The sequence below is a fragment of the Pseudorasbora parva genome, chromosome 3 (genome assembly GCF_024679245.1).
Source record: "Pseudorasbora parva isolate DD20220531a chromosome 3, ASM2467924v1, whole genome shotgun sequence".
Taxonomy (NCBI): domain Eukaryota; kingdom Metazoa; phylum Chordata; class Actinopteri; order Cypriniformes; family Gobionidae; genus Pseudorasbora; species Pseudorasbora parva.
This window is the reverse complement of record NC_090174.1, coordinates 6,336,875-6,364,478: the sequence shown is the minus strand read 5'-3', so window position 1 is coordinate 6,364,478 and position 27,604 is coordinate 6,336,875. Positions and strand designations below refer to the sequence as shown.

The following is a 27,604-nucleotide window of genomic DNA, read 5'->3' as shown; positions in this document are numbered from 1 at the left end:
ACAAGTAGAGTTGACTAAGTAGGGAAAAAAGCCTTAGGAGATCCATCATTAAAGATTATTAAAGAAAAATTAATGATTAGTCTTGAAACGTTGTATTCTAGTTGGCTTATTAGACCTTTGTTCTTTTTTCTGCTTTAGTTTTGCTACCTTCAGCAAATAACTACATCAATGCACATGATCTCCTCAATGAAAGTCACTCCATCTTTCTACCAACAAAATGTAAAATCTATTTACCTAAGCACATTTATTTAAAAGGAAAAAAACAAAAACTTGCAGTCAAACATAAGTCAGCTTCAACACACCTGTGGTTATTGGGTTGTTAAGCTGTAAATTGTAATAATCATTATCCTGTACCTTTGCCTTCACTGTAAAAAAAAATTCAAGTTTCCAACTGAAAAAATTCTAGTGACTGATCACATATAAATGTTTCAGTCGGCCAAATTTAATTTCTGTGAACTGATGCAATTTCATTAACAGAAATTCAATTTGGCCGACTGAAATATTTAGATGTGATCAGTCACTAGAAAATGTTCAATTGGACACCTGATTTATTTTTCACAGTGTTGCTAAACTTGAATAAGGATATGATCCATAGGAGTATGAAACACAGATTCCTAATATGCTTTTAATGTGGTACCACAGAACCACCACTAGTGGCCATGCTTTAGTTCATTTTGTTGTGATACATCATTTTTTTGTTAATTTATATAGCAGAAAAAGAATTTGTGGAATGAATTTTGCCTATGCTTAGAAAAAATGCTACCAAACACTGTAGTCTTATATACTGTATACAGCCTTACCACGCCTTGCTTGGTGAGCCACAAAACTTGAGGCCTTGGCTTTTTTTGGACATACACTATTTTCATTATTGGTGAAGAAATATGCAAACTTGCCAATTATTGACTAAAATGTGAGCTGCTCAAAAGTAATAACTTGTTTATAGGACTAATATATAAAAGCTATGTCAGGAAGTGAACATGCTATTCGGGATATAGTCATGGACTTCAGCCACTGATAATAAGAGTCAGCAAGAAGTAACAGAATTTGCCCCTTATCTTTTAAAACTGCCATAGTATCAGATTTGACAGGAGTTAACCTCAGGATTTCCATTCCATGATTCATCAGCCAACAGTCATCTTTATTTTCTGAAACATTCCCTGTTTTAATTATTTATTATACTATATACTTGTGTAGGCTATATGACATGATGTTTAAGAACAATACAATATTTCATTATTTAAAAAAATAATACTGTCATGCCTTAATTTCAGCATGGAATTACTTTGTTTTATGTCTTCAATATGAAATACTTTGTCTTTGTTGTTTTAAAGCACTGTACATTTACTTAGTAATCGTATAAGATTGCTTTCTGGGATGTAAGATGGACATTAAGCATTTGGTCATGCTGTTTTCACCCAAATGATCAACCTGTTAGTTGTACAAATTTATTTGAACTATGTTAAACTGGCTTAAAAAGTAATGCGAGTTTTCTCAGTTGACTAATAAAGTAATGCATTACTTTTAAATTTACAACAGAATATACCAGTGTTACCTGGTGAAAGTTACTTTGAAAAGTAATGCATTACAGTATTGAGTTATTCCTTTAAAAAGTAACTGATTGCCTTAGTTACTTTTTTCTCACCTGGGCTGGGCTGTTTTTTTGTGTGTTTTTTTTTATAACAAAAAAGTTCTATTTGTGGGCACATTGAGAAGGAAATGTAAATAAGGCATAAAGTACGGTATAGCGGGCGCAGCTCAAACAAACCTTTCAGCTGTGCTGCCATTCTGGATTATGGAAGAATATGACACAGGAGAAAAAGGTTTAACACGTACTTCAATAAAAACTACTACAAATATAAAGTACTGTTTGCTAATAGTTTAATAGAATAATCAAAGGTCAGCAGCAAGAACATTGGTCAATAAAGTGAGATTAAATCCATACTTCTTTTTATTTTTTATTGAACATTTAATTATTGGAGGTTTGCATGGTATTCTGATTTTGGGTTTGACTGAATTTTTATACATGTTGAGGAATACTGAATCTTTTTTGTGCATGCTTTCCCACGATTACATGCACTTGTTTTTTCTCTCTCTCAACACTGGGATGAATTAGCTGTCAGGTAATAAATCAGAAAATAAAATAACTTGCGTTTGGCTTTATATGTATAAAGTTTTATAATAAATTACTTTTGCATTTCTCACCTTGGCTTGAAATGGCTGTTAAAAGTTATCAAAACTAAAAATTGTTTTTAATAGAATGTTGTTTAAAAAACAAACAAGCAAGCCCAGATGATTACAGTAACTGATTACATAACTTTATTACATAACTAGTAATATTACATGAAAATAATATTGGACACGTGAGAGTTTACACCAATACAAAATCAGTGTGTGTAAGCATAATCGGCAAATAAATCTCATTCTAATTTTTTTCTGAACTTATTTATTTAGTATGTTTTTTATTAATAAGTAAGGTATTACTTTACGGAAAAAAAACGAAACAATTAACGCCATTGGTTACTTTTTACTGAGTAGCACAATATTGTATCTTTTGTTTTGCTGTAGATACACTGTAAAAAATCATATGTTCAATAAGTTATGACAACATATGTGTTTACATTGTTTTAACTCATCAAAATAAGCTAAGAAATGTTAAACTTTTTTTATTGGTTATACAAGAAGTAACTCATTTTTTAAAGTCAGTGTAACATAATTTAAGTTGAAATAACTTAAACATCCAAGTCGATTGTACAGCAAGTTTTCAAAATTTGCCTTTTTTATTTATTTTTCTGTAAAGGTACCTTTTGGCATTACCAATTATTATTGAAAATACTCAGTTCTTTTGAGTATGCACAAGTTTACCATTCAGCTATCATAACTGGTGTTTTTTTAATTCAATATCAATGATGTTACAACTTTCATAAAATCAAAACCCTGCACTCCACACTTCTAGAGTTATTTTGTTACATACCTCGTGCCAGGCTCACAAATGCAAAATTCTATTTTTCAAGTGTACATGTCCTCTTCAGAAATCACACATTTCTTCTAAATGTAACAGAGTCTGTCAAAAATTACACGTGAAGGTTATGGACACGTGAGAATGTACAGGAGGAGCTCTGATATGGACTGTGCTCAAGAACTCTGCAGCCACAGCACTCACACCTTCACGCACCGCTTGGAATCTACACATGCAGGTACGTTTCTTGATTACTCCTTTTAGGAAGATGCTGTGAATAACGTGAAGATTCCAAGTTGGAACGTTTGGATATTCCATTTTGTATGCTTCACTGTCATAATTAAGGAGACGCTTTGTGGTTCTGTTTTAGTTAAGAGTGAATACAAACACATTGTAACAATATTTCATGACCGGCATAATTCCAAAACTAAAATGATTTTTATATGAAAAAGAGCCTTTTGTAAGGCATCATGTTGGTTTTACAGAGTTTACAAGTTCCCATTATATAGGAGCACATGTACATTAGTTTGTTTAACCGAACATCATAAAAGCAAGATAAGAGTATGTATGTGCTTATAAGGGATGGTTTGAGATAAGTAATATGACTTTTGAACACTAAAAATCAGAGGAATGATATGTAAACTATGAAAGATCAGGCCTTTTTTTTTTTTTTTTTTTTTTTTTAGACATTTAGACATTTTTAGGCACAGGCTCTAAGCGTTTTGTTCCATAGCCTTTAATATATTTTAAATAGTAATTGTACCCCCCACCCCCATTTCCTCTCCTTTTTTTCATTTTCTTGTCGTAGTTTTTAATTTCTTTTTATGTATGAAAGGTGGTATGCAAATAAAACTTATCATTATTATTATTATCGCCTGATAACGGAAGCACTATAAGTCTTCCACAAATGAATGGAATAAGAAAAATGAACGGTTAAAAATTAACTAGCCCTTCCACTGTGTCCCACCCACAGAGAACTTGTGTGCTTCTTTAATTGCCTTTTTCCCTTATCACATATTTCAGTAATTATCATAAATTAGGTATCAATTGAAAGCTTAAGAAAATAGTTTACCTCAAATTCTGTCATCATTTACGCACCCTCGTGTTGTTCTAAACCTGTAAGAATTCATTTGTTTTGCTGAACACAAAAGAAGATGTTGGTAACCAAACTTGATGGACTCCATTGACTTGAATAGCATTTTCCCCCTGCTAAGTCAATGGGGTCCATCAACTGTTTCGGTCGCCATATTCGTCACTTCTTCTTTTGTGTTCACCAGAAGAAAGACATTCATACAAGTTTGGAACAACTTAAGGGTGAATTATAACTTCAAACCCTAAAAATTCATCCAATTGGACATTACATGAAAACAGTACTTTAAAACATTTTAGCAGGCTACATTTTTGTAATATTAACTTCAAATTTGGTCAGACATATGGCTTTGGTTTTCTAGCAATTTCAGTGTCCAAATTATTTAAGAAAATTCACATTTTGTATAAATAAATAAAAAATGTTTAGTTCAGTTTTTCTTTACAGTAAATGTAAACGTATATAACTTCTTTGCACTTTAATTGTTGCTTTTTTCCTAGGTATTAATCCTGGGTGCTTTAAATATACATAAAGAAGAAAACAAGAAAAATATTTAGCATGTTTTAAAATTTAAATTGTACTAAGAAAAATTAACTGATGGAAATTCAAAAGAATGGTTAAAAAAGAAAGATAAAATATTAATAAAACACTATCCTGCTGTATTATTTCTTTCCTAATTTTCTATTCATCTTTTGTTTTCACTTTTATTGTTGGTTTTTATGTTTTTATGTCTTTATGCTTTTTTCCTAGGTGGTTTATGGTCTGACCTATAAGTACTTTGAGCTGTATTTTATGTATTAAAGGTGGTATATAAAAATTAAAAATGTATTATTATTATTATCTCCTGATAACAGAATGACTGTGCAAATGTAAGACTTAAGGCAAGGAATGTTTATTTCATACATGGTGCTATTAGAGCAAAGAAAATTAACAAAAAAAAAACTATGGTTTAAAAGAATGATTAGTAGCCTTAAGAAAAATAGAAGTGTTAAAGTGCAACACAGTGCTTAATTAGAGAATGCATATCTGTTTCTTTTAAGTACACTATATTGCCAAAAGTATTGGGACACCCCTCCAAATCATTGAATTCAGACCATCATCACTTCCATGTCCACATTGGTATAAAGTCAAGCACCTAGGCATGCAGAAGCTTCTACAAACATTTGTGAAAGAATGGGTCGTCTCAGGAGCTCAGTGAATTCAAGTGATACCAAGATAGTTTGCACCTGTGCAATAAGTCCATTCGTGAAATTTCCTCACAACTAAATATTCCCTAGTCAACTGTTATTGGTATTACAACAAAGTGGAAGCAATTGGAAACAACAGCTATTATTTGCTAAGCCACATAAAATCACAGAGAGGTGTTAGCGCATACTGAGGCACACAGTGCACAGAAGTCGCCAAATTTCTACAGAGTCAATAGCTACAGACCTCCAAACTTTGTGTAGAGAGCTTTATGGAATGGGTTTCCATGGCTGAGCAGCTCATCCAAGCCTTACATCACCTTACACAAGTTCAATGCAAAGCGTCAGATGCAGTGGTGTAAAGTACGCTGACACTGGACTCTAGAGCAGTCTTCTCTGTTTGGCTATCCAATGGACAAATCTGGATTTTGCGGTTGCCAGGAGAACGGTACCTATACTTGCCTGACCGCATTATGCCAAGTGTAAAGTTTGGTGTAGGGGGGTTGGGGTGTGGGGATGTTTTTCAGGGGTTGGGCTTGGCCCCTTAGTTCCAGTGAAAGGAACTTGTGTGATTTAGCACACCAAGACATTTTGGACAATGTCCTGCTCCCAACTTTGTGAGAACAGTTTGGGGATGGCCCCTTCCTGCTGTGCATAAGTGCACAAAGCGTCGGTCCATAAAGAAAGACATGGATGAGCGACTTGGTGTGGAGGAACTTGACTGGCCTGCACAGAGTCCTGACCTCAACCCGACAGAACACCTTTGGGATGAATTAGAGCGGAGACTGAGAGCTTCAGGTGTTCTCGTCCAACATCAGGGCCTGACCTCACAAATGCGCTTCTAGAAGAATGGTTAGAAATCCCCATAAACACACTACTAAACCTTGTGGAAAGCCTGCCCAGAAGAGCTGAAGCTGTTATAGCTGTAAAGGGTGGGCCAACTCCATTTTAAACCTTACAGATTAAGAATGGGATATTATTAAAGTTCATGTGCATGAAAAGGCAGGCGTCCCAAACTTTTGGCAATATAGTGCTGTAAAACAATACATCTGCTATAAACATAATTCTAAAGAGTGATAAGAGCGATAATGATTTATTACATAATCACCTATTTTATTTGTCTCAGGATGCCCTGTAACGTGGTACTGTCCTTTTTGAAGAGCCTATCAAGGCGAAAGCCCCTGGAACCCGATGGCGAAGAGTCCAACTTTAAGCGTTGCTTAAGCACACTCGACCTAGTGGCCCTCGGGGTGGGAAGTACACTTGGGGCTGGAGTCTATGTCCTTTCTGGAGAGGTTGCCAGAACAGTGTCTGGCCCCAGCATCATCGTGTCATTCTTCATTGCGGCAGTGGCGTCTGTGTTTGCGGGGTTGTGCTATGCAGAGTTTGGCGCCCGGGTGCCCAAGACAGGCTCTGCCTACCTATACAGCTACGTCACCGTCGGAGAAGTGTGGGCCTTCATCACCGGCTGGAACTTACTGCTGTCATATGTCATAGGCAAGAACAAACATTATATTCCCAACACTAATTGACAAAGGATCCCTGAAAATTCTGGGAATCGATGTTGTAATAAAAAAAAGTGTTATCGATTTGACCTTCCGCTTTGATAAAACATCCTGTACCTGTTTCTGATGCCTTGAAACACACAGCCAAGACACATGCTGTTACATAATGTAGCTTCAATATATTTTAAGTATAATCACAATTTATAGACGTAATATTGCAGAATCAAACAGGGCTCTGATCAAACAGGGCTCACAATATTGCCGAATCCTCAAACAGGATTCTTTCCCAGAAGAATCGTAAAATAGTAGACCGTTGGCACTGAAGCTCAAAATGCTTTTGGGAAACGCAGCCCTTGATCAAAAGCATTTCACAATCATTTTTTATCAGGGATATTAATCTAACAAAATGTATTTATGTATTTCATGATTCACTAAATAATTATATGGCCTGTAAACTTGCTTATCAAATGCCTGTATAAATGAACTGCTTGATCTGAATGACTTTATGACAGGCACATCCAGTGTGGCCAGAGCATGGAGTGGCACTTTCGATGACTTGATTGGAAACAAGATCGGCAGTTATTTGAGTGAAAAAACACCAATGAATTTACCTGGCCTCGCTTCCTATCCAGACTTCTTTGCTGCTGCACTTATATTGGTTTTGGCAGGCAAGTAAGATTTACAGTCAATTTATTGTAGTGTGTTATGCTAAGACACTGTAATTCAGTTCAAGATATGAACACAACAAAATTATTGTTGGCTTAACTTTAAAAAAGAAAGTTACCTGGCTGCCTTGAAATTTTGAGTTTATTCAAATTAAAAATTTGAGTTAAAGGGATAGTTCACCCAAGTATTAAAATTAGCCCATGATTTACTTATCCTCAAGTCATCCTAGGTTTATATGACATTCTTCTTTCTGATGAACAAATACAATCAGAGTTATATTAAAAAAAGTCCTGGTTAATCACACGCAAAGTGTGTCCATCCATTATAAAAGTGCTCCAGGGGTTAATAAAGGCCTTCTGAAGTGAATCGATGGTTTTGTGTAAGAAAAATATCCATATCTGACACCTTATAAAGTAAAATATTTAGCTTCTGGCGGACCTTCTGTATTCAACGTACAGAAAAACTGGTGCGACGATGACGTTGGAAGTAGTGTAAATGTTTTGAACTGCGAGAGACGTTACACTTTCTGCTTCAGTTGAATACAGAAGGCGGTTATTAACCCCCCGGAGCCGCCGGAGCACGTTTATGATGGATGGATGCACTTTTTTGGGCTTCAAATTTTGGGCTGCCATTATAATTCTTGGCTTAGCCAGAAAGAAGAAAGTCATATACACCTAGGATGACTTGAGGGTGAATAAATTATGCGATCACTTTTGGGTGAACTACCTCTTTAATACAATGAAGGAGATTGGTTTAATTCATATAAACTCAAAATATTAGCCTATGTTATCTGAAACACATTAATTTGATTTGACAGTTAATAAACATGAGTCAGATTTGTGTTAATTGTTGTAATTTCTCAGGTGTCCTTGCATTTGGGGTGAAGGAGTCTGCCATTGTCAATAAGATCTTCACAGCTGTAAATATTGTAGTTCTGGTTTTTGTCGTCATTACTGGATTCATCAAGGGTGACATTGGGAACTGGCAGATAACACAGGAGGACATTTTGAACTACACAATAACCGCGTATGTTGCTTTATGACATTTACAAAGCATTTGTGTACATACAGTCCATTTACATGATAGCTGTGTTTTGCAAATGCAATAAAACGGGTTTCAAAGTGCAAGTTTTTAAAAATGATACCATTATTAGCTGTGTCTCATTTCAGAAGGCTGCGCCCTCTGGAGGTCGCATTCGAAGGGTGCATACGTCATAAGCCCGTCTTATTTCAAAAAAGTGAGTAGGACACTCCAAATGCGACCTTCGAATGCATCCTTCTTTCACAGGATTTCGGAGTGTGCACGAGGAGTATCCTTCACGGCTGGAGATAACCCACAATTCTTTGCGTCTCCGTTAACAACCGTCATATTTTTTGAAAAAAACGGCACCACCGCCAGATACATGCGAGCGTAGGTGTGGTGTTTAAATTAAGTAGTTCAAGCTTTTTTCTTTTTTTTTTTAAGCTCTATTACCTCAAACAGATAGTTGTGGTAAACAGGATTACAACTGTTTAGTGCATTTTAAACATTTAGAACAGTCAAGACAAGAAACATTTCATAGTCATTTTCATAATTTTCATTCATATAACTGGCGTGAGAGCGCAACGAGGCTGAACGTGTTGGCATAGCAACGTGATACTTCCTGCCTGTGTGGCCTACGAAGGACGTCTCGTTTAATTCTGATTGAGGACACGCCGTATACTGCATCCTACACAGGACGTGTCCTCCGGAGGACGCAGCCTTCGAAATTTAACGAAATGAGACACAGCTACTGTCTCATTATTAGCTGTGTCTCATTTCGTTAAATTTCGAAGGCTGCGTCCTCCGGAGGACACGTCCTTGACTATGAAATGTTTCTTGTCTTGACAGCAATGTACTGTTCTAAAGGTTTAAAATGCACTAAACAGTTGTAATCCTGTTAACCACAACTATCTGTTTGAGGTAATAGAAGTTAAAAAAAACAACAAAAAAAGCTCGAACTACTTAATTTAAACACCACACCTACGCTCGCATGTATATCTGGCGGTGGTGGCGTTTTTTCATATAATATTAAAAAAAATATGACGGTTGTTAACAGAGACGCAAAGAATTGTGGGTTATCTCCAGCCGTGAAGGCTGCACCTCGTGCGCACTCCGAAATCCTGTGAAAGAAGGACACATTCGAAGGTCGCATTTGGAGTGTCCTGCTCACTTTTTTTTAAATGAGACGGCCTTATGACGTATGCAGCCTTCGAATGCGACCTCCGGTGTCATGACAAATCCTGTCCGCCAGTGAAATCGTGTCAGCTGGTAGCGGTTTTAAATGCCTGATCAAAAGTTGTTATACATGGTTCTGGACAAGCAATTGATTAAACATAAACTATGAATTCATTGCCATACTAAGTACACACATACGCACGCAAAACATTTATTTGAAATATGTAATTGATTGAGCAAAAACATGTTCTGAATAGGCCTACAGGGTTTTTAAAGGGGGGGGGGGGGGGGGGTGAAATGCTGTTTCATGCATACTGAGCTCTTTACGCTGTTAAAGACTTGGATTCCCATCCTAAACATAGTCAAAGTTTCAAAAACTAATGTTGGACGTTTGATGGAGTATTTCTGTGTCAAAAATACTCCTTCCGGTTTCTCACAAGTTTCGGAGAGTTTTTTTCGAGTATGGGTCGGCTTGACGTTAATAGAGCGGAAGGTCCTTGTATGGGCCGTACGGGCTCTTCTCCCGGTAGGGTGCGCGCGCGCATCACTAGCGCGAGAGAGGAAATGCACGCTGTAAACAGTCTCTCAGCTGCAGATCCAGTCGTCCGTGAACACTAATGTCGGTTATAGTCCGCGCCGCGCTCCACTTCATTCCTCCACTTTGACATTAAGCGACTTCAATGCTTCAGCACCGCATTCCGGGAAGGCAGCGCTGCATTTGAACCGATTTGAACGCAGAAATGCTTCAGTCGCATCGCAAAGTGGATCTCCACACTCCAAGAAGTGTGTTTTTGACGGAGCGGTCCCAGCGATAAAGGTTCGGTCCTGCTTTGGAAGCAGCCGGTGAGTAAAACTGCTTCAAATGTCTGTGCTGTGCTTATCGTCGCGTATGTAAACATAAGTAAACGACAAGATCGCGTGCTTCGTCATTCAAATGCGCTAACGGACTTCATTGCTGTTCTATGTAACTTATAACGTTACACTAGTCTGACTCTGACGTGCAAAACCGTTTTGCTTGCTACTAAGGTTTGGTCGCATACAATAGTCCATAAACCGAATCATGTCATGTTGACAGGCCTCTAAATACAGTACATACCACAGAGACGGACGTCCTGCTGTTGCTGTTTCTATTTCAGCCTCCGAATTAGATTCTGGATCATATCTATTAGCTGAGATAGCTGAGATGGGTTTCTCCACGCTTGAAGACGTCACCGCTTTGCGCATATGTCATTCTTTAGCTCCGCCCACTCGATACGCCTCCAGGCGCTCGTTTTTTTCCGGAAAGACTGGGTACAGCCCATATTTCTTTTACAAATATAATAAAACGAAAGACTTTTCGGAGATATGAAGGATGCAATACTACTCTATAGGTACTCAAGATTGACATGAGATTGACTGAAACTGAGTGTTTCACCCCCCCTTTAATAGTTTTCGAGGATCTATGTGAACGGGGATCGTTTTGTCAATGGTGCCCAATTTGTCAAGGATTTTGTTACATCTTTGTCATGTAAACGTACTCTTAGATGCATGACTCAGCAAAAAAATGTAAATTGAAAAACTGAAAGCCTGTTTGAAACATTTGTTTCTTTTTCATATAATTTGTATGTTTTTAATTAGCATGCTATCTGTAACATTGAAACATTGCTTTTTCTGTTTAGAAATCTGTCAGTTTCAAATGAAACTTTATCCAGTTTTGGAAGTGGAGGATTCTTTCCCTTTGGTTTTGAGGGAACGTTTGCTGGAGCTGCTACCTGTTTCTATGCCTTTGTGGGATTTGACTGCATTGCAACCACAGGTAGGCCTACTTCTGGAAGCAAGATCTCCATTCACTTTCTCCATAGGGACACGGCTTTTTAATGAAACCTTTAAAGACAGCCCTATACTGTGAATACAGAAGTTCATTTAAAAAAATCATTTAAAAAAATGGCCGTGATTTTAACGGTAAAAAGACTGTAAAAATGCTACAGTAAAAAAAAACTGTTAATTGGTTTACAGAAAGTTTCAGAACTATAATATATAACTGTAATAGATTGAACCATACATTTAATGCAAGTTAACAGTACTGTTAAATTTACAGTTTTTGGAAAACTGTCAAAAAAAAGAATGTCAATGTATAATTTACATTTTTGAAAATGTATGTTGTACTTTCTCATCACCACAGAACAGATATTGATTCTTCAATAGTTTGGTTTATTAACATTCAGTTAATGAAATCTGTAAAACCTAAAATCTGTAAAACCTATAATGTTGCTACCATATTTTTTTTTACAGCAAAACATAATCGAGTTTGTCTTGCTTTTTCTGTTCTCAAAATACTGAAATATTTATATATATGTACAGTATAAGCATATTTTGCAATAAATTTAAAATATGTGGTATCTACAGATATAATCAACAACTTTAATTGAATAGTTTTATTTTTCTCTGTCATTTTTTATTGGATTATGTCACAATGCTTTATGGGATTGTAGTTCTTTCACTAAAGCCATAAAGTACAAAAATCCTTAAAAAAAAAAAAAAAAACACTTTAGAAACCAATGCCGCTGAAAAAGTAAATAAAAATTCTGCTGTACACACCCACATGTTCCAAAGGCAAATGCTGCTCATTTTTTTCTGCGGAACACACACATCATATATTTTAATAATCTTTTCACACTTTTCCACATAATTCCACAGTGACTGTTTTTACTATACTATTTAATATTCAAAAGTCTTCTGATGTCATACTGTATAAGAAACAGACCAAACTAGAAGCAATTATTTACTGATTAGCATCCTCTCCATAAAGGTTTTATTGTGAAGAGGAAGGTTTGGCCATTATTAGATTCTCTTCCGCATTTAGGGCCCTATTTTAACGATCTGAGATCCACTTTTTGGGCCAGGCGCATGGTCTAGGGTCTCTTAATGAGCCATGGGTGTGTTTTGGGCATAATTTGCAATAAACCAATCAGAGTCTCATCTCCCATTCCCTTTATAAGCCATATGCGCTCGCACCATGGGAGATTCGCTATATTTACATGGTGGAATTTGCAAGCGGAAAAACTGAACGCTTCTCCATAAGAGGAATCCTTTTATTTTTAATATTAAAAAATGTTTGTGTGGTGCTGCGGAGCGCTGTGTGTGTAATAGGCAATACTTGTTTTGTACACCGCTTAAAGGTGCATATTACTAACACACTCTTTAAATAATATATTGCGACATTGACTTTACACCAGGTTGTTGTTGGTCAATGGTGCTGTCGTTTTGAGTTTCTCCAAATAGCAACCCACCAACAATACGCCTGAACACACCTGATTTTCAGACCAGCACATAATCGAGTTTGTCTTGCTTTTTCTGCTCTATACTTAAATATTTTTTTATATGTATATGCATATTTTGCAATACATTTAAAATATGCAGATGGGTACAAATGCATTTGCTATGTAAATGGCCCTAATTAAATTTGCTATTTAAATGTGGTGCTGGATGTAAAAATGATAACTTCATCGGGCTGAAACTAGCAAAAAACCCTTGTGATGTGACGCCCCGTGTCGCATTGCACCGGGTGTATAGGGCCCCTAGGTTCCAAAAATGAATCTGGCCTAAAGTGTGTGTCAAAACTAAGAAAACAAAAGGTTCACACTTTAGATTAGGGTTCTATCCTCACTATTAACTACAACTTTTTCCTCAATAAACTCCTAATTACTGCTTATTAATCACTAGTATGGTAGTTGTTAAAGGTATTGTGTAGAATTAATGGGTGTTGAATATGGCCATGCAAGGCATTAATATGTGCTTAAGTAATAATAAACAGCCAATACCTTTGTGATATGCATGCTACTTAACAAGTAAATTGTGAGAATTGTAACTTAAACTAAAGTGTTACCAAAAAATGTAAATGTATGGAATGGGGAATGACATTTTAGAGATCCTGCAGTGAAATTTCCCATTAATAATTGATACTTTGGTCCGTTCATCATGCAATACCTCAGAAGTCTTGAAATATAGCATATAAATATTGACTTGTGTGTATGTGTATATATACAGTACAGGCCAAAAGTTTGGACACATTACTATTTGTAATGTTTTTGAAAGAAGTTTCTTCTGCTCATCAAGCCTGCATTTATTTGATCAAAAATACAGATTTCTTTTTCTTTTTTTAATATATTATGATATATTATTACAATTTTAAATATTTGTTTTTCAATGTATTATACTTTAAATTATAATTTATTTCTATGATGCCAAGCTGAATTTCCAGGACCATTCCTCCAGTCTTCAGTGTCACGTGACATCCAGTCTATCACATGATCCTTCATAAATCATTCTAATATTCTGATTTATTATGAGTGTTGGAAAACGTTCTGCTGCCTAATATATTTGATGAATAAAGGTTCAAAAGAACTGCATTTATTTAAAATAAAAACATATTTTCAAATAATATTAATTTCCTTTACTATCAATTTTTATAATTTTAACACATCCTTGCTCAATAAAATTATTGATTTATTTCTACAAAAAAAAAAGAAAGAAAAAAAGACTGACCACAAATTACTGACTGTAGTGTATATTGTTTTTTACTTTTTATTCATCAAAGTATCATAAAAAATATCACAGGTTATGAAAAAATATTAAGCAGCAGAACTGTTTCCAACTTTGAAAATGAATCATCATATTATAATGATTTCTGAAGGATCATGTGACACTGAAGATGGGAGGAATGATACTGAAAATTCAGCTTTGCATCACATAAATAAATTATCATTTAAAGTATAATAAATTGAAAAATTGTAATCATTTATCACAATATTGAATTTTCTTTCTGTATTTTTGATCAAATAAATGCAGGCTTGATGAGCAGAAGAAACTTCTTTCAAAAACATTACAAATAATAATGTGTCCAAACTTTTGGCCTGTATATATATATATATATATATATATATATATATATATATATATATATATATATATATATATATATATATATATATACAGGGCCGTTTCTAGCCTTTCTGGCACCCTAGGCAAGATTCTTATAAAGACACTGTATATATATATATATATATATATATATATATATATATATATATATATATATATATATATATATATATATATATATATATATATATATATATATATATATAAATACAGTGTTGTTTATAAGAATCTCATTCTTTCATGCTATATATATATATATATATATATATATATATATATATATATATATATATATATATATATATATATATATAGCATGAAACATGGCAAGAATGTCTAATTCAGTCTAAATGTGATTTGTGTGCTTTTATTTTAAATCTCTGTCTCCTGTATCTATAGGCGAGGAAGTACGAAACCCTCAGAAATCGATCCCTATTGGAATTGTGGCTTCTCTTCTCATCTGTTTCGTGGCTTATTTCGGAGTTTCGGCTGCTCTCACCCTCATGATGCCTTACTACCAGCTAAATGTTCAGAGTCCCTTACCCGTAGCCTTTTCCTATGTGGGCTGGGATCCTGCAAAGTATGCTGTGGCTGTTGGATCTTTGTGTGCTCTCTCAACAAGGTAAAGCAACACACATGGCCTATAAAGCACTTACAACACTAGACTCCTACTAGGATTATATAGATGCTCATGAACCGAAAAGGAAGTGTGTCCATCGGTTTGGTAAAATTAGCATCATAAAGTCAAATGTAGTATGGCTAATGCAGAACTCTATGACTGTCAAACACAGTTGTCAAGGATGGATGTTGATGCAGGATACACCAGGACAGAAGTTAATTATTTAACACCTGTGTTGGAAATCCAGGTTGATCATGTTCTCTATATGAGATACATTTTTAAAAACTAGTTTTTTTTAAATATATTAATAAATTAAAATGTGCACTATGTAGTATTTTTTTGCAGTAAAATATCCAAAAACCACTAGGCCGGTGTTATATATTTTGTTCAGTTGAGTACTTATAATATCCCAAATGTTTCCAACTATTTGTAAATTGTGAGAAATTGCTATTTTAACTAAGGAACGGGACGTGTCAGCATAGCGTTTGAGCAAGTCGCCTGACAATCGCGTCATATCTGCGCTACCCTTGGTTTTATTCTGCAGAAGCGCTTTACTCTTAGCAGTGTGAAAAAGTGTCACAGCAGCGCCGAGCGAACGCACAGAGTAACGTCATGACATCATTTTAAACACACTTAAATGTGTCTGATATGATGAACAGAGCTGCTTTACCTTATAATCATGACCGGAAAAAGCGGAAGTGCGCGCGCCCGGCGACTGTGTCCCGTCCCGTCATAATAAACGGTACTCGCGAGCCGTGTGTTTGTATATCAATCGCTCCAGACCACACCACATCAGCTCCACACCACTCGCATCCATCAACATGATTTCTGCCTGAGTCCTATTTTCCACCGGCTGTGAGGTGAAGACCACATTTCCCAAGATACTTAGCTCACACATTTTTGCGTCATCAAACTACGCCATTGTTTTGAATAGGTGCCCTCCAGTGGACGGAAAGTTGCATAGTGCACCTTTAAACAGAGATTGCAATATATTTTCCGTCCCTATTATTGCATACGTATACTGTTTATGAGTGAAGCTGCTTCTCAAACTAGAAAAAATGTAGGACAGGACTTAATTTTGTTCATTGTGATTTGATTGATTGTGATTTGCTATTGGTGGATCTCATGTGAGTGACAGGTTGCCCCGCCCTCATGGCAGAAAGCACGTAATCAGAGAAAAGAAGACGCTGCAAGATTGAGGGAAATTTATTTTGATTAAAGATATAGACACATAAATTAAAAATAAATAAATAAATATACATATGATATAAAAAAAATAAGAATTGTCCATTTTTATTTCATGGTGCCTTTAACAAGGGCCTTTTTGTTTTTGGGGTTTGACTAGAATAGGTTTTCATGGTTGAACTAACCAACTCAACCAGACCCGTCCCTATATTGTACGGGGATTTTTAAAATGAGTAACATTGTGACTTTTCTTCACTATTCAACAGTCTGCTGGGAGCCATGTTCCCTATGCCCCGTGTGCTTTTTGCTATGGCCAGAGATGGGCTGCTTTTCAAACCACTGAGTAAAATGAGTTCCAGACAGAGCCCTGTCATCGCCACACTTGTTTCTGGAATAATAGCAGGTAATTCTGTTTGAGAACACATCCCAGTAATACACCAATATAATAGTAACTAATCTAAGTGACATACCTTAGACACATAGCATAAACATCTTTAGGGCCTTGTTGCTAAAAAGGCATGAAGGGCTGTCCCAAAGGTCATTGAAATTGGATACTTAGAACAACAAAAAATATTATTTCGTGTACTACATGTACATTTGGTTGTCTTGAAGTTTTGCCTCTGAAATTTTAAAAGTGAAATATTTGTGATTTTAGCAATAATGGCCCTGGTGTTTGACCTGAAGGCTCTAGTAGACATGATGTCTATTGGAACGCTCTTCGCCTACACCCTCGTCGCCATCTGCATCTTAATTCTCCGGTAAGATACAGATAAGATACATTATAATACAAAGAATAATCTATGAATGGTATTATAGATTGTACAATATTTTTTTTTACCCAGATGTTGTTACAAAGCACACATAAAATACATTAACACTGAAATATGTTAATCCTGTAAAATTCTGACATATGAAATAAGAACAAAATATATATATTTTTTTAAATGAGTACCATATTTGATACATCAGGCTTTTATGCCTCACTTTTATTTGTGAATACTGAACTTTATTCAGAGGCCCAAACTGAACAAACAAATACACAATTTGGTGCAGTTGCTGACATTTATATGGACAAAAGATAAAATTCTGATAGCTTGTAATATAAATCACTGAGCACGTTTACCTGCAGAACAATACGCTGGTAACTCCCAAAAATTGTCCCGGTTTACATGCAAACCGATATCCAGGCATCGCAAGTAAAGGCGTTTACATCACTTCATTAATAAATCAGGTTATTTCCCAGGAGTGACTTAAAAAAACGTAATAAATTGGGTGTCTCATAGACTGTAAAAAGATATGGACGTAGTGCCCATGACGCCACCTGTAGATTTCTGAAGAGCATTTTTGAATCCCAAAAGCGTGCGGAGCTGGCTGTTGCCATCTTACCAGTGCGTCACTCCCCGATAACAGAATATGGGCAAAGAAGAAGGGCGTGAGTGGACTAACAGACAGCAGACAAACAGATAGTAGTGACAGCAGTCCACCTGTCACTAAAGTAGTTATGCTCTTTATTATGCAGAACTTTAAAAAATGTACCCCTTTCAGAGTTGTAAAGAAGGGCAAAATTTGCTATATAGAACAAAACCAATTTTTGTACCAGGCTGTAAACATATTTTTTTTATTCAGTAAAGTTGGCCATTTTAACATGGGTGATGTATGGAATTGACTCCCTCTTAGAGCCTGTCTTTAGCGGCCAGTCGATGAATTGCAGTTTAAAGGGTTAGTTCACCCAAATTTCTTTCATTAATGACTCACCACAATGTCGTTCCACGCCCGTAAGACCTCTGTTCATCCTCGGAACACAGTTTAAGATATTTTATAATAAAGTCGACTTTATAAAATACGACTTTATTCAGCATTGTCTTCTCTTCCGCGTTTGTTTTCAAACCTCAAATAAAGAATCAAACGGTCATGATTCAAGATTCGGATCGTGTGTCAAACAGGCAAACTGCTGAAATCACGTGACATTGGCGATATGAATCACAAATCAATCTGCTGATTTGCGACCGTTTGATTCTTTATTTGAGGTTGGAAAAGAAATGCGGAAGAGAAGACAATGCTGAATAAAGTCGTATTTTTTGTTATTTTTGGACCAAAGTGTATTGTCGACGCTTCAAAAGAGTCTAACTAACCCACTGATGTCACATATGGACTACTTTGATGATGTTTTCATTACCTTCTGGACGTGGACAGCAAGTGGGCATACACTTACATTCAAAGGACAGAAAGGCCTTAGATTAAATATAAAATATCTTAAACTGTGTTCCGAGGATGAACGGAGGTCTTACGGGTGTGGAACGACATTGGGGTGAGTCATTAATGAAAGAAATTTCATTTTTGGGTGAACTAACCCTTTAAGTCACATCCGTGTTGGCTTCAAGAGAAAGAAAGAACTAGAAAGGTTGCTGCTCAGTCTGACTGAGAATTATATTTGTTATGCGATAGTAGTGATGTTAAATGAATCTTTTTAAACATAACAGTTTTCCAACATGTCAGTGTGAAACACAGACTTCTATATTTTCCTCTCATGCAGTTACAGATGCAGCATTTTCATGGTATACTTCGGCTCTACGAGATAATACATTTTTATATTTTTTTGGGTCATGATGAAACCTTTTTTATTTTTTATTCAGGAAATAAGCTTTCATATGAAGCTTATGACCTTACTCCAGTAAAGGAAACAAGGAGTACTTATACACGTTCCTCAAGCCTGATGTATCATATTTTATATTCATGATTTTTCCAAAATAATTATCAATGGATAGTAAACCTAAGTTGCTTCAGCCCAGTAATTGTTCATCTTGAAATATAGCTAACAATAGTTATACTTAACAAAAGATATTCTAAATAAATAAATATGTCACATAATGGAATTGATGCTATCAACAACAATCCACATTGATTTTACACTCCTATTAATGTTATATTGAGGACATAAAAAGTGAATGACAACTAAATACAGCAAATAGTCCTCCACAGTATACTCAATAATTAGTATTTTCCTCAAAAAGATTTTTGCATTGGTAGTACTGACAATGTGCAGTGCTCAGTAAACCATTGCATAATATCCAGAGCGAACAAAAATATTCAGACAGCAGTTTGATGTAAAAATGAATAGCAATAGTAACAGTTGTGCAATAAAAGTACTCTTGTCCATGCAGGTACCAACCAGAGCCAGGCGAGATGAATGAGAAAGTCCAGAAGTGGAATCCTTTTTGCCCTCCTAAATATGCTTCTGCTACAAGCTCTAAAGCTGTGTCTCTGCTTACTGTTCTTACCGGTGAGTTTCGGCTTTTATCATTTCATGTTTGAATGTGCAGTGATGTGTATAAGTATATATAAGAGGAGCAGAGGGCACACCACAACTATGGCGAAAACAGCATAGAGAAACAATATTTTTTCCCCTTACTGATGAACGGTAAAAACTTTGACAGCCAAATAGAATCCATCCTGCTTTAAGATCTTGAGTATTTAAAGCAACAGACAACATTACTTCAGGTAGCGTGTGCTTAGAACAAACAGGATTATATCATTTTTATAGTTATGACAGTCAATCAGAATCCATCCTTCTTCAAAAAGCTTAAGCATTTAAAGCGGCAGACAAGAAAAAATCTCAGGTTACAACTGTAACCCAGGTTCCCTGAGAAGGGGAATGAGACACTATTGATTCCCCATAGCGTCAATACCAAGACGCAGATTCAAATACCCACAATGCCATGTTGAGGGAATGCCTGCCTCACTAGGCTGTGAATATGTACAAACATAGTGGGTGTAGCATAAATCGATTCTACGATACGCTCAGCTCTTACTGGCTTACATCCATTACACTCACCCCCCTAAAACCTCACTTCTATATGGGTCATGGCACCACATGTAACCGGTTTTATTCGACCCGCTCTGAGTGGGATTCAAACCAAAGTCTTTGGGGTGGGAGGTGGGCACGTTAACAAGGATGCTAAAGACTGCAATGTCTGTTAAACCCCAAGGAAGCTGCAGGGGAGCCCAAGCCGTACTTAAAGATCCCAGAGTAACTGGGGGAGGGCAGCCCATACCCTTACTTGAACCAAGGCATTCTACCCAAGACCCCCTTTAGCTAGCATTCCATCTTTTTCTTTTAGTACTAGACCATAGTATGGGACAGAGATCGCAAGGTAGGATGCCCCGCAGGTGAACTTACTATACTTCTTAACTTTGTCAAACCAGGGCTACAGTAGAGCACCCATCCAAAAGGGAGCATACATCCCTACTTCAAAACCCAACAGTAATTGGGGAGGGAGGTAAATTAAAGGGTTACTTCAGCAATTAGCATATGGCTTTGTATCAGTAGAAACCCTGGAGTATATTCAAATGATCATAATGATGTAGTGTCTCTTCTCTAACTGAACTGATTTTATGAAGATGAACGCGGTGGTGAGAAAGTGATCAGTGATTCAGTAGTGGTGGCTTTGGGAGTGGCTTCACAGGGCAGCGAAGCATTTTGGGAATTGTTGTCTTTCATCCCCATGAGACAAAAATACATTATCTGTCTTTTCTCAGTCTAGAAGGCAACAAATTCAAAAATAATTTCACATTTCTACTACATTAATGGCCAAATTTAAATACAGATTCATCTTTCCAGCGCTGAAGTACCCCATTAAGTTGAGGGAATCTATACTGTCCTACACAACTCTGTCCTACACAACTCAGGGACCCCCAAAGAGAGATATATCTCTAGCCTGACAAGCCAGACCCACATCAAGATGTTTGGTCTGGAAACTCACCATAGACGGGGCTCAATCCGAGGGGCGGGATAAACGGTTGTCTTTCAAACTCCCTCTGCACGCGATAGGATAGCGCTACACCAACCAGAGCAACGAAGGTGAAGCAGAGCTCGCTGACTGATTAAACATTCGCTGTATCCGGTCAGCTAAACTACGAACACATCTTCCCGTTCTTTGTTCCTTTCTCAGAGAAAAGCTTAACTCCAAGTCTTCCAGAGTCGCGGTCAGAGCTGATTCGAAAGACCGCCGCCGTTCGCCAGTTTCTGTGTTAACTAGAAGCACGCAAACGCAACTCGGCCGTCGTCATTATGGCCCCGCCCGCCGACTCTATACATGATGTGATTGGGCCGTCCAGATTTTGAGGAACACAGCTCAGAATGGTATTGAGAGTGCCTAGACGACACTTGCGGGCAAATTAAATTTGCTCCCGCTAGGGTGCGTCTAGATTTCTAGGCTAATATATCTCCAGAAAGCTGCTGACTGAGATATAGAAGGAATAAAAAGCTTACACTTTTATGACAGCAAAGGAGGAGGATTTCTAATAACATGCCTCGTTATTAATTATTAATAATGCCTCAACTTGCTCTGCATCTAATCCCTCAAAATTAAACCTGTCACATTAATCAGTCAGGTCGGAAGCGGCCATTGAGTGGCTTGCTGAACCGACATGAAAACACCCGTGACCATGAAACATCAGGAGAAGCACAAAATTGAAAACTTCCATCAGGCTCCTCCCTATATGCTCTGCTTACATTCCCAGCAATCGATCCCATCCTGCCGCCTTGGCAGCTGTGGGACCCGAGCCGCGAGGTGCAGACACATTTGACTCTCAAGAGAAAGTCAAGGATGGGTGAAGCTTCCCACAGTGAACGAATCGCAATGAATGGATTCAGCTCCCTTGAGAGCCAATTGCACTCCGTGCAAGTGCTTGATTCTTATCTCTCTAAAGGAAATCAAGCACTAACAGAGCCTCTTACCACAAATGCATGCCTTCATCTCCCTCAAGAGCCGAATGCACTCAATGTATACATAAAAATTTTATCCCTCGGGGGAAAATCAAGCAAGAACAGAGCTACTTACCACGAATGCAATGTAATGACCGAATCCATCCAGCACCCTCGAGAGTCGCACGTGCTCCAACGGACTCCTATCTTCCACATGTATACCAACAAGCAGCTCCTGAAGACAAAAAAAAGAGAGACAAAAACAGATGACTTGTAACTGAGGCTCCCTTTTATACTCACAAGAGCTCCACAAATTGTCATGGACTACCGTCTGCCAATGATTATATGTGTTTGTTTACACATCCCTCAGACACTGATCATACTGATGGCATGGATGCTAATATAGTTTTTGAATAAAGATTTTTTTTCATCTTTTAATAGTTGTAGTTACTCAATGGGTATTTCAATGTTTTAATATTTCTCCACTACTTAATGTTCTTTCTAGTTGTGTTTGCGGTTATCCTGAGTGTGATCATCACAAAAGGTGTCCAAGCTGGTCTGATTGAGGAGTGGTGGATGATTCTGATTATCACTTTGGTTTTGGTGGGATTTATCATTACTATCATTATTATTTGGCGACAGCCGCAGAATAGGACCAAGGCTGCATTTATGGTAAGTTTTCACTGGGTGAAAAAGGAACATTTTTACTTTTTAAGTAATGCATAAAAAAGATGTTGCAGCAGTCATTCTCAACTCGTTTTGCTTCAGAATCCAGATTTTACATTTGAGAACTCAATACAGTGCCAAAATTGCTGTAATTAAACTTTACTTGTTTATCAAAAACTATACATTATATTAAAAATACATTGAATTCAACTTCAGTCCTGGAGTGCCACTGTCCTCCTGCATAGTTTAGATTCAGCTCTAATCAATCACAGCTGAACAAACCAATCAAGGACTACAGCATTACTAGAAAACTATGATCTTATTATTGGGAAATACGAGGGTCCAAGGCTCTACCACTGGAGACCGCATAATGGCTAACTTTGATCAGGTGTGCCTTGATAACCAATCACATTACAGCATATAGGAACTCTAAGGCCCCATTTAGGCTGCATTTACACTGCAGGTCTTGATGCACAATTCCGATTTGGTGACTATATCCGACTTTTTTGACGACCCACTTACATCATCTTTTAAAAGCGACCCGTATCCGATATTTGCATTTACATTGTACACTAGTGAAACGGCCCAAGACGTTCTTAACCGGAAAAGGAAGTAAAACGCTGCGATATGCAATGGACGCAGACAAAATGATTATACAATGTTTTGCTTGTCCGTCCCTTTCTCAATGACGTATGATTCGCATTTACTGGGCAATATCCGATTTGACTGCTTACACGGCAGACGCAAATGCACGTATCCGATTCAAATCGGATTTATTGCCACATATGAGTGAGGCCTGAATCGGAATTGGGTCACTTGAACCATGCAGTGTAAATGGGGCCTTACACTGCATGGTTCAAGTGACCCACTTCCGATTTTTTCCTCTCATGTGGCACAGATCGGATATGACATGTGAACGTGTAAGCAGTAAAAAAAAACGCATGAATTCCGATATCCTCAGATCGGATTCAGGCCTCCCTCATATGTGGTAATAAATCCGATATGATTCGTATGCGTGCATTAGCGTCTGCCATGTAAGCGGTCAAATCGGATATTCCCCAGTAAATGCGAGTCGTACGTCGTTGAAAAAAGGATGGAGGCGAATGACGTCAACTCAGGTGGACACAAACTGCGATCCAGTGTTGCCAAGTCTGCGGTTTTCATGCGGAATTGGGTTACTTTAACACAGTTTTGAGTTGCAATTGGACGGGTTTTGTTGTGAAAACCTGGCAACCCAGTCAAGGGCTCTCCTCTTTTTATCCGCCTTAAGAGAGAAATGTTTTGCCGACTTTAAAGATTTGTGGAACAGTGCAGGTAGCAAAACATTGTGCAATCATTTTGTCTGTGTCCATTGCATATCGCGCTGTTTTACTTCCTTTCACCGGTTAAGAACGTCTTGGGCTGTTTTCCCAGTGTACAGTATAAATGCAAATATCGGATACGGGTCGCTTTTAAAAGATGATGTAAGCGGGTCGTCAAAAAAATTGGATATAGTCACCAAATCAGAATTGTGCATCAAGACCTGCAGTGTAAATGCAGCCTTAAACTCTAAAAATAGATCAATCCCAAACTAATGTTTAAGAGCAAACAGGTTGAAGATTAGCCAATGGGCTGTCGATTAATTAAGTGATAAGCTATTTTGTTACAAAAGTGGTTTAGTCATCATAGTGAAGCTTCTCAGCCATTAACATCCGTTCAAAAATAAAAAAAATAAAAAAATACACTCTGGTCTCCTTCTCTTTGTACCGCAACGTGAGCAGGCGCTACGCTTTTTTACGGTTGCCTTCAAGTGGCTTTGCGATACAGGTAAACAGGTACACACAGTGTGGCTGGCAGGTTAACTGCACTTGCAGATATAACATTTATGAAATAAAAGGCCACTTAACTGTACTTAAAGATGTATACTTGCATTACTGTTACTTAACTTCAACTTATTTAAGTTGAATAATATACTATCAATGCAAAGGGATATATTTTCTTTTACAGACTTTTTTAAGAACTACAACAAACGGCTAATAGGGACAATTGTCCGACTCTGCTTTAAACATAAAAGGCTGGATAGTTTCTGAGTGCGTTTAATTTTCAGTGTGTGTCTATGTGAGGTAATCAGAGCTGCTAACTTAAGCGCTTGAAGCTCCGCCCTCTTTAATAAAGTGAAATTATATGTTGGCTATTTTAAGCTTTACATCTTGTAAAAATGGGCATAACAGGACCCCTTTAAATAATAATAATTTAAAAATTATAATAGATTGCATATTATTGCAATTAACATGCATTTGTTTCCACAAGTGTCCAAAAACATTGTGTTAATTTTGCACTTCAGTATATTCTTTTTAAGTGTATTATTTTTAAGTCTTTTTAAAAGTATGCTAGAGTGTACTTTATAGAAATGTTTGGGTTGTGATACACCTGTTGAGAACTACTGTTGTTCAGAACAATTGCCATTGCCATTGGAAATTATATGTTTTAAGGCTGCTTTGGACCTCACAAACATTTTTACATTTTTCTTTAGGTTCCACTCCTGCCAATACTTCCTATTTTCAGTACATTTATCAATGTCTACTTAATGGTCCAACTAGGAGGTGAAACATGGATTCGATACGCAGTGTGGATGGCAGTGGGTAAGACAACAAGACTATTTCTTAAGAGTCATACATACAGTGTCAGTTAAGAGTTTGAACACACTTGACTTATGCATGATAAAATATATAATTCGAACTAAAAGACAAATACACAGCATGTTTGTTTGATATATGTGAAAACATAAATATAGCATATTTGATTGACTAATTCATTTATAAGTCCAACCACTTACATTAGAAGATTTCAGGATCTGTATACTTGCTGAAGTATAATTGTCTTTCCTAATGAAACACACAGGCTTGCTCATCTACTTCTGTTATGGTGTACACTTCAGTGTACAGAAGGAACGAGATCGATCTCCGAAACATCCCACCCATGTTAAGACAATTGATGGTGAACTGGAGGACAAGCAAAGAAATGGATCCATCACACCGACAATACAAACCAAGTTTTAAAGCTAACATTATTGTCTACTGCTCTGCACCAAACAGGGAAATTGTATTTTAGATATTCTTTTTATTGAATTAGTATGAGGATGAATTTGTATCACATATTATAAAACAAAATGTTGTACACAGGATGACCGAGACTGAGTTCACTCTCTTTGTGATAAAAGCCTGAACCTATATTATATATTAGTACCTTTGAGGGTACTGCCCTAGTGTGAGTAGTTATTATTAAATTATATATTTATTGTTATTGTTAATAATCATTAAGCCTATACAGATAATATATCTGGTAGCACTATGCATCAACCCATGACATTTCGCTTTCTTTGTCACCGCTGTTACGTTCAATGTTTGGCTTTTGAAGATCAATGCAAAAATGTACAAGCTAACAAATATTATTGCACAACATCACATTATTTATAGTTTATTGTGCTTTTTGACAAGAGCAATATTTTCAAACAACAATTATTACTATGATTTTTTTTCTGTGTTTTTCCAGTTGAACTATTAAGCTTGAAGAGGTTGTGTAAGTGTAAGAACAATGAAATACTGAAAAAGACTTTAAGAGGAATTTCTTCATGCAGCTCTGTAGAATTAAAAGCTTTTTCCAGGCCTCTGTTATTACTGGACTTTTTTTTCATCCGAGTGCACAACTCACCATTAAATAGCATTTTGAAAAAATATTTAAAATAAAAAATATTCACATTTAAAATATTCACATATAAACATTGAACAACGAACATGCTGCGTAACACGAGAATGAACCTCATTGGTTCTTGCTGAAGCTCTAACGTGCTGCATAACACGAGAATGGACCTCATTGGTTCTTGCTGAAGCTCAAACGTGATGCGTAACACGAGAATGGACCTCATTGGTTCTTGCTGAAGCTCAAACGTGATGCGTAACATGAGAATAAACCTCATTGGTTCTTGCTGAAGCTCAAACGTGCTGCATAACACGAGAATGGACCTCATTGGTTCTTGCTGAAGCTCAAACGTGATGCGTAACATGAGAATGAACCTCATTGGTTCTTGCTGAAGCTCAAACGTGATGCGTAGCATGAGAATAAACCTCATTGGTTCTTGCTGAAGCTCAAACGTGATGCGTAACATGAGAATAAACCTCATTGGTTCTTGCTGAAGCTCAAACGTGATGCGTAACATGAGAATGGACCTCATTGGTTCTTGCTGAAGCTCAAACGTGCTGCATAACACGAGAATGGACCTCATTGGTTCTTGCTGAAGCTCAAACGTGATGCGTAACACGAGAATGAACCTCATTGGTTCTTGCTGAAGCTCAAACGTGATGCGTAACATGAGAATAAACCTCATTGGTTCTTGCTGAAGCTCAAACGTGCTGCGTAACACAAGAATGGACCTCATTGGTTCTTGCTGAAGCTCAAACGTGCTGCGTAACACGAGAATGAACCTCATTGGTTCTTGCTGAAGCTCAAACGTGCTGCGTAACACGAGAATGGACCTCATTGGTTCTTGCTGAAGCTCAAACGTGCTGCGTAACACGAGAATGGACCTCATTGGTTCTTGCTGAAGCTCAAACGTGCTGCATAACACGAGAATGGACCTCATTGGTTCTTGCTGAAGCTCAAACGTGCTGCGTAACACGAGAATGGACGTCATTGGTTCTTGCTGAAGCTCAAACGTGCTGCGTAACACAAGAATGGACCTCATTGGTTCTTGCTGAAGCTCAAACGTGCTGCATAACACGAGAATGGACCTCATTGGTTCTTGCTGAAGCTCAAACGTGCTGCGTAACACGAGAATGGACGTCATTGGTTCTTGCTGAAGCTCAAACGTGCTGCGTAACACAAGAATGGACCTCATTGGTTCTTGCTGAAGCTCAAACGTGCTGCGTAACACAAGAATG

At 37.1% G+C, this 27,604-nt stretch overlaps 1 protein-coding gene across 3 annotated transcripts in view; it reads left to right on the top strand.

Moving 5' to 3' along the window:
• Positions 1-26,326, top strand: part of zgc:175280 (cationic amino acid transporter 2 family protein) — a 28,276-nt gene extending 1,950 nt beyond the window's left edge. Inside the window, exons 2-13 of one of the 3 annotated variants that reach the window (XM_067439903.1) lie at positions 3,059-3,194; positions 6,354-6,724; positions 7,245-7,400; positions 8,262-8,424; positions 11,253-11,389; positions 14,914-15,136; positions 16,585-16,721; positions 16,974-17,076; positions 19,480-19,598; positions 22,528-22,694; positions 25,201-25,309; positions 25,569-26,326. In XM_067439903.1, coding sequence (XP_067296004.1) covers positions 6,355-6,724; positions 7,245-7,400; positions 8,262-8,424; positions 11,253-11,389; positions 14,914-15,136; positions 16,585-16,721; positions 16,974-17,076; positions 19,480-19,598; positions 22,528-22,694; positions 25,201-25,309; positions 25,569-25,726 — 1,842 coding nt within the window. In that variant the 5' untranslated portion in view covers positions 3,059-3,194; position 6,354 and the 3' untranslated portion in view covers positions 25,727-26,326. The remainder of the gene's footprint in view (positions 1-3,058; positions 3,195-6,353; positions 6,725-7,244; positions 7,401-8,261; positions 8,425-11,252; positions 11,390-14,913; positions 15,137-16,584; positions 16,722-16,973; positions 17,077-19,479; positions 19,599-22,527; positions 22,695-25,200; positions 25,310-25,568) is intronic. The other 2 variants (XM_067439904.1, XM_067439905.1) reach the window with 2 other exon arrangements.
• The last annotated feature ends 1,278 nt before the right edge of the window (positions 26,327-27,604 follow it).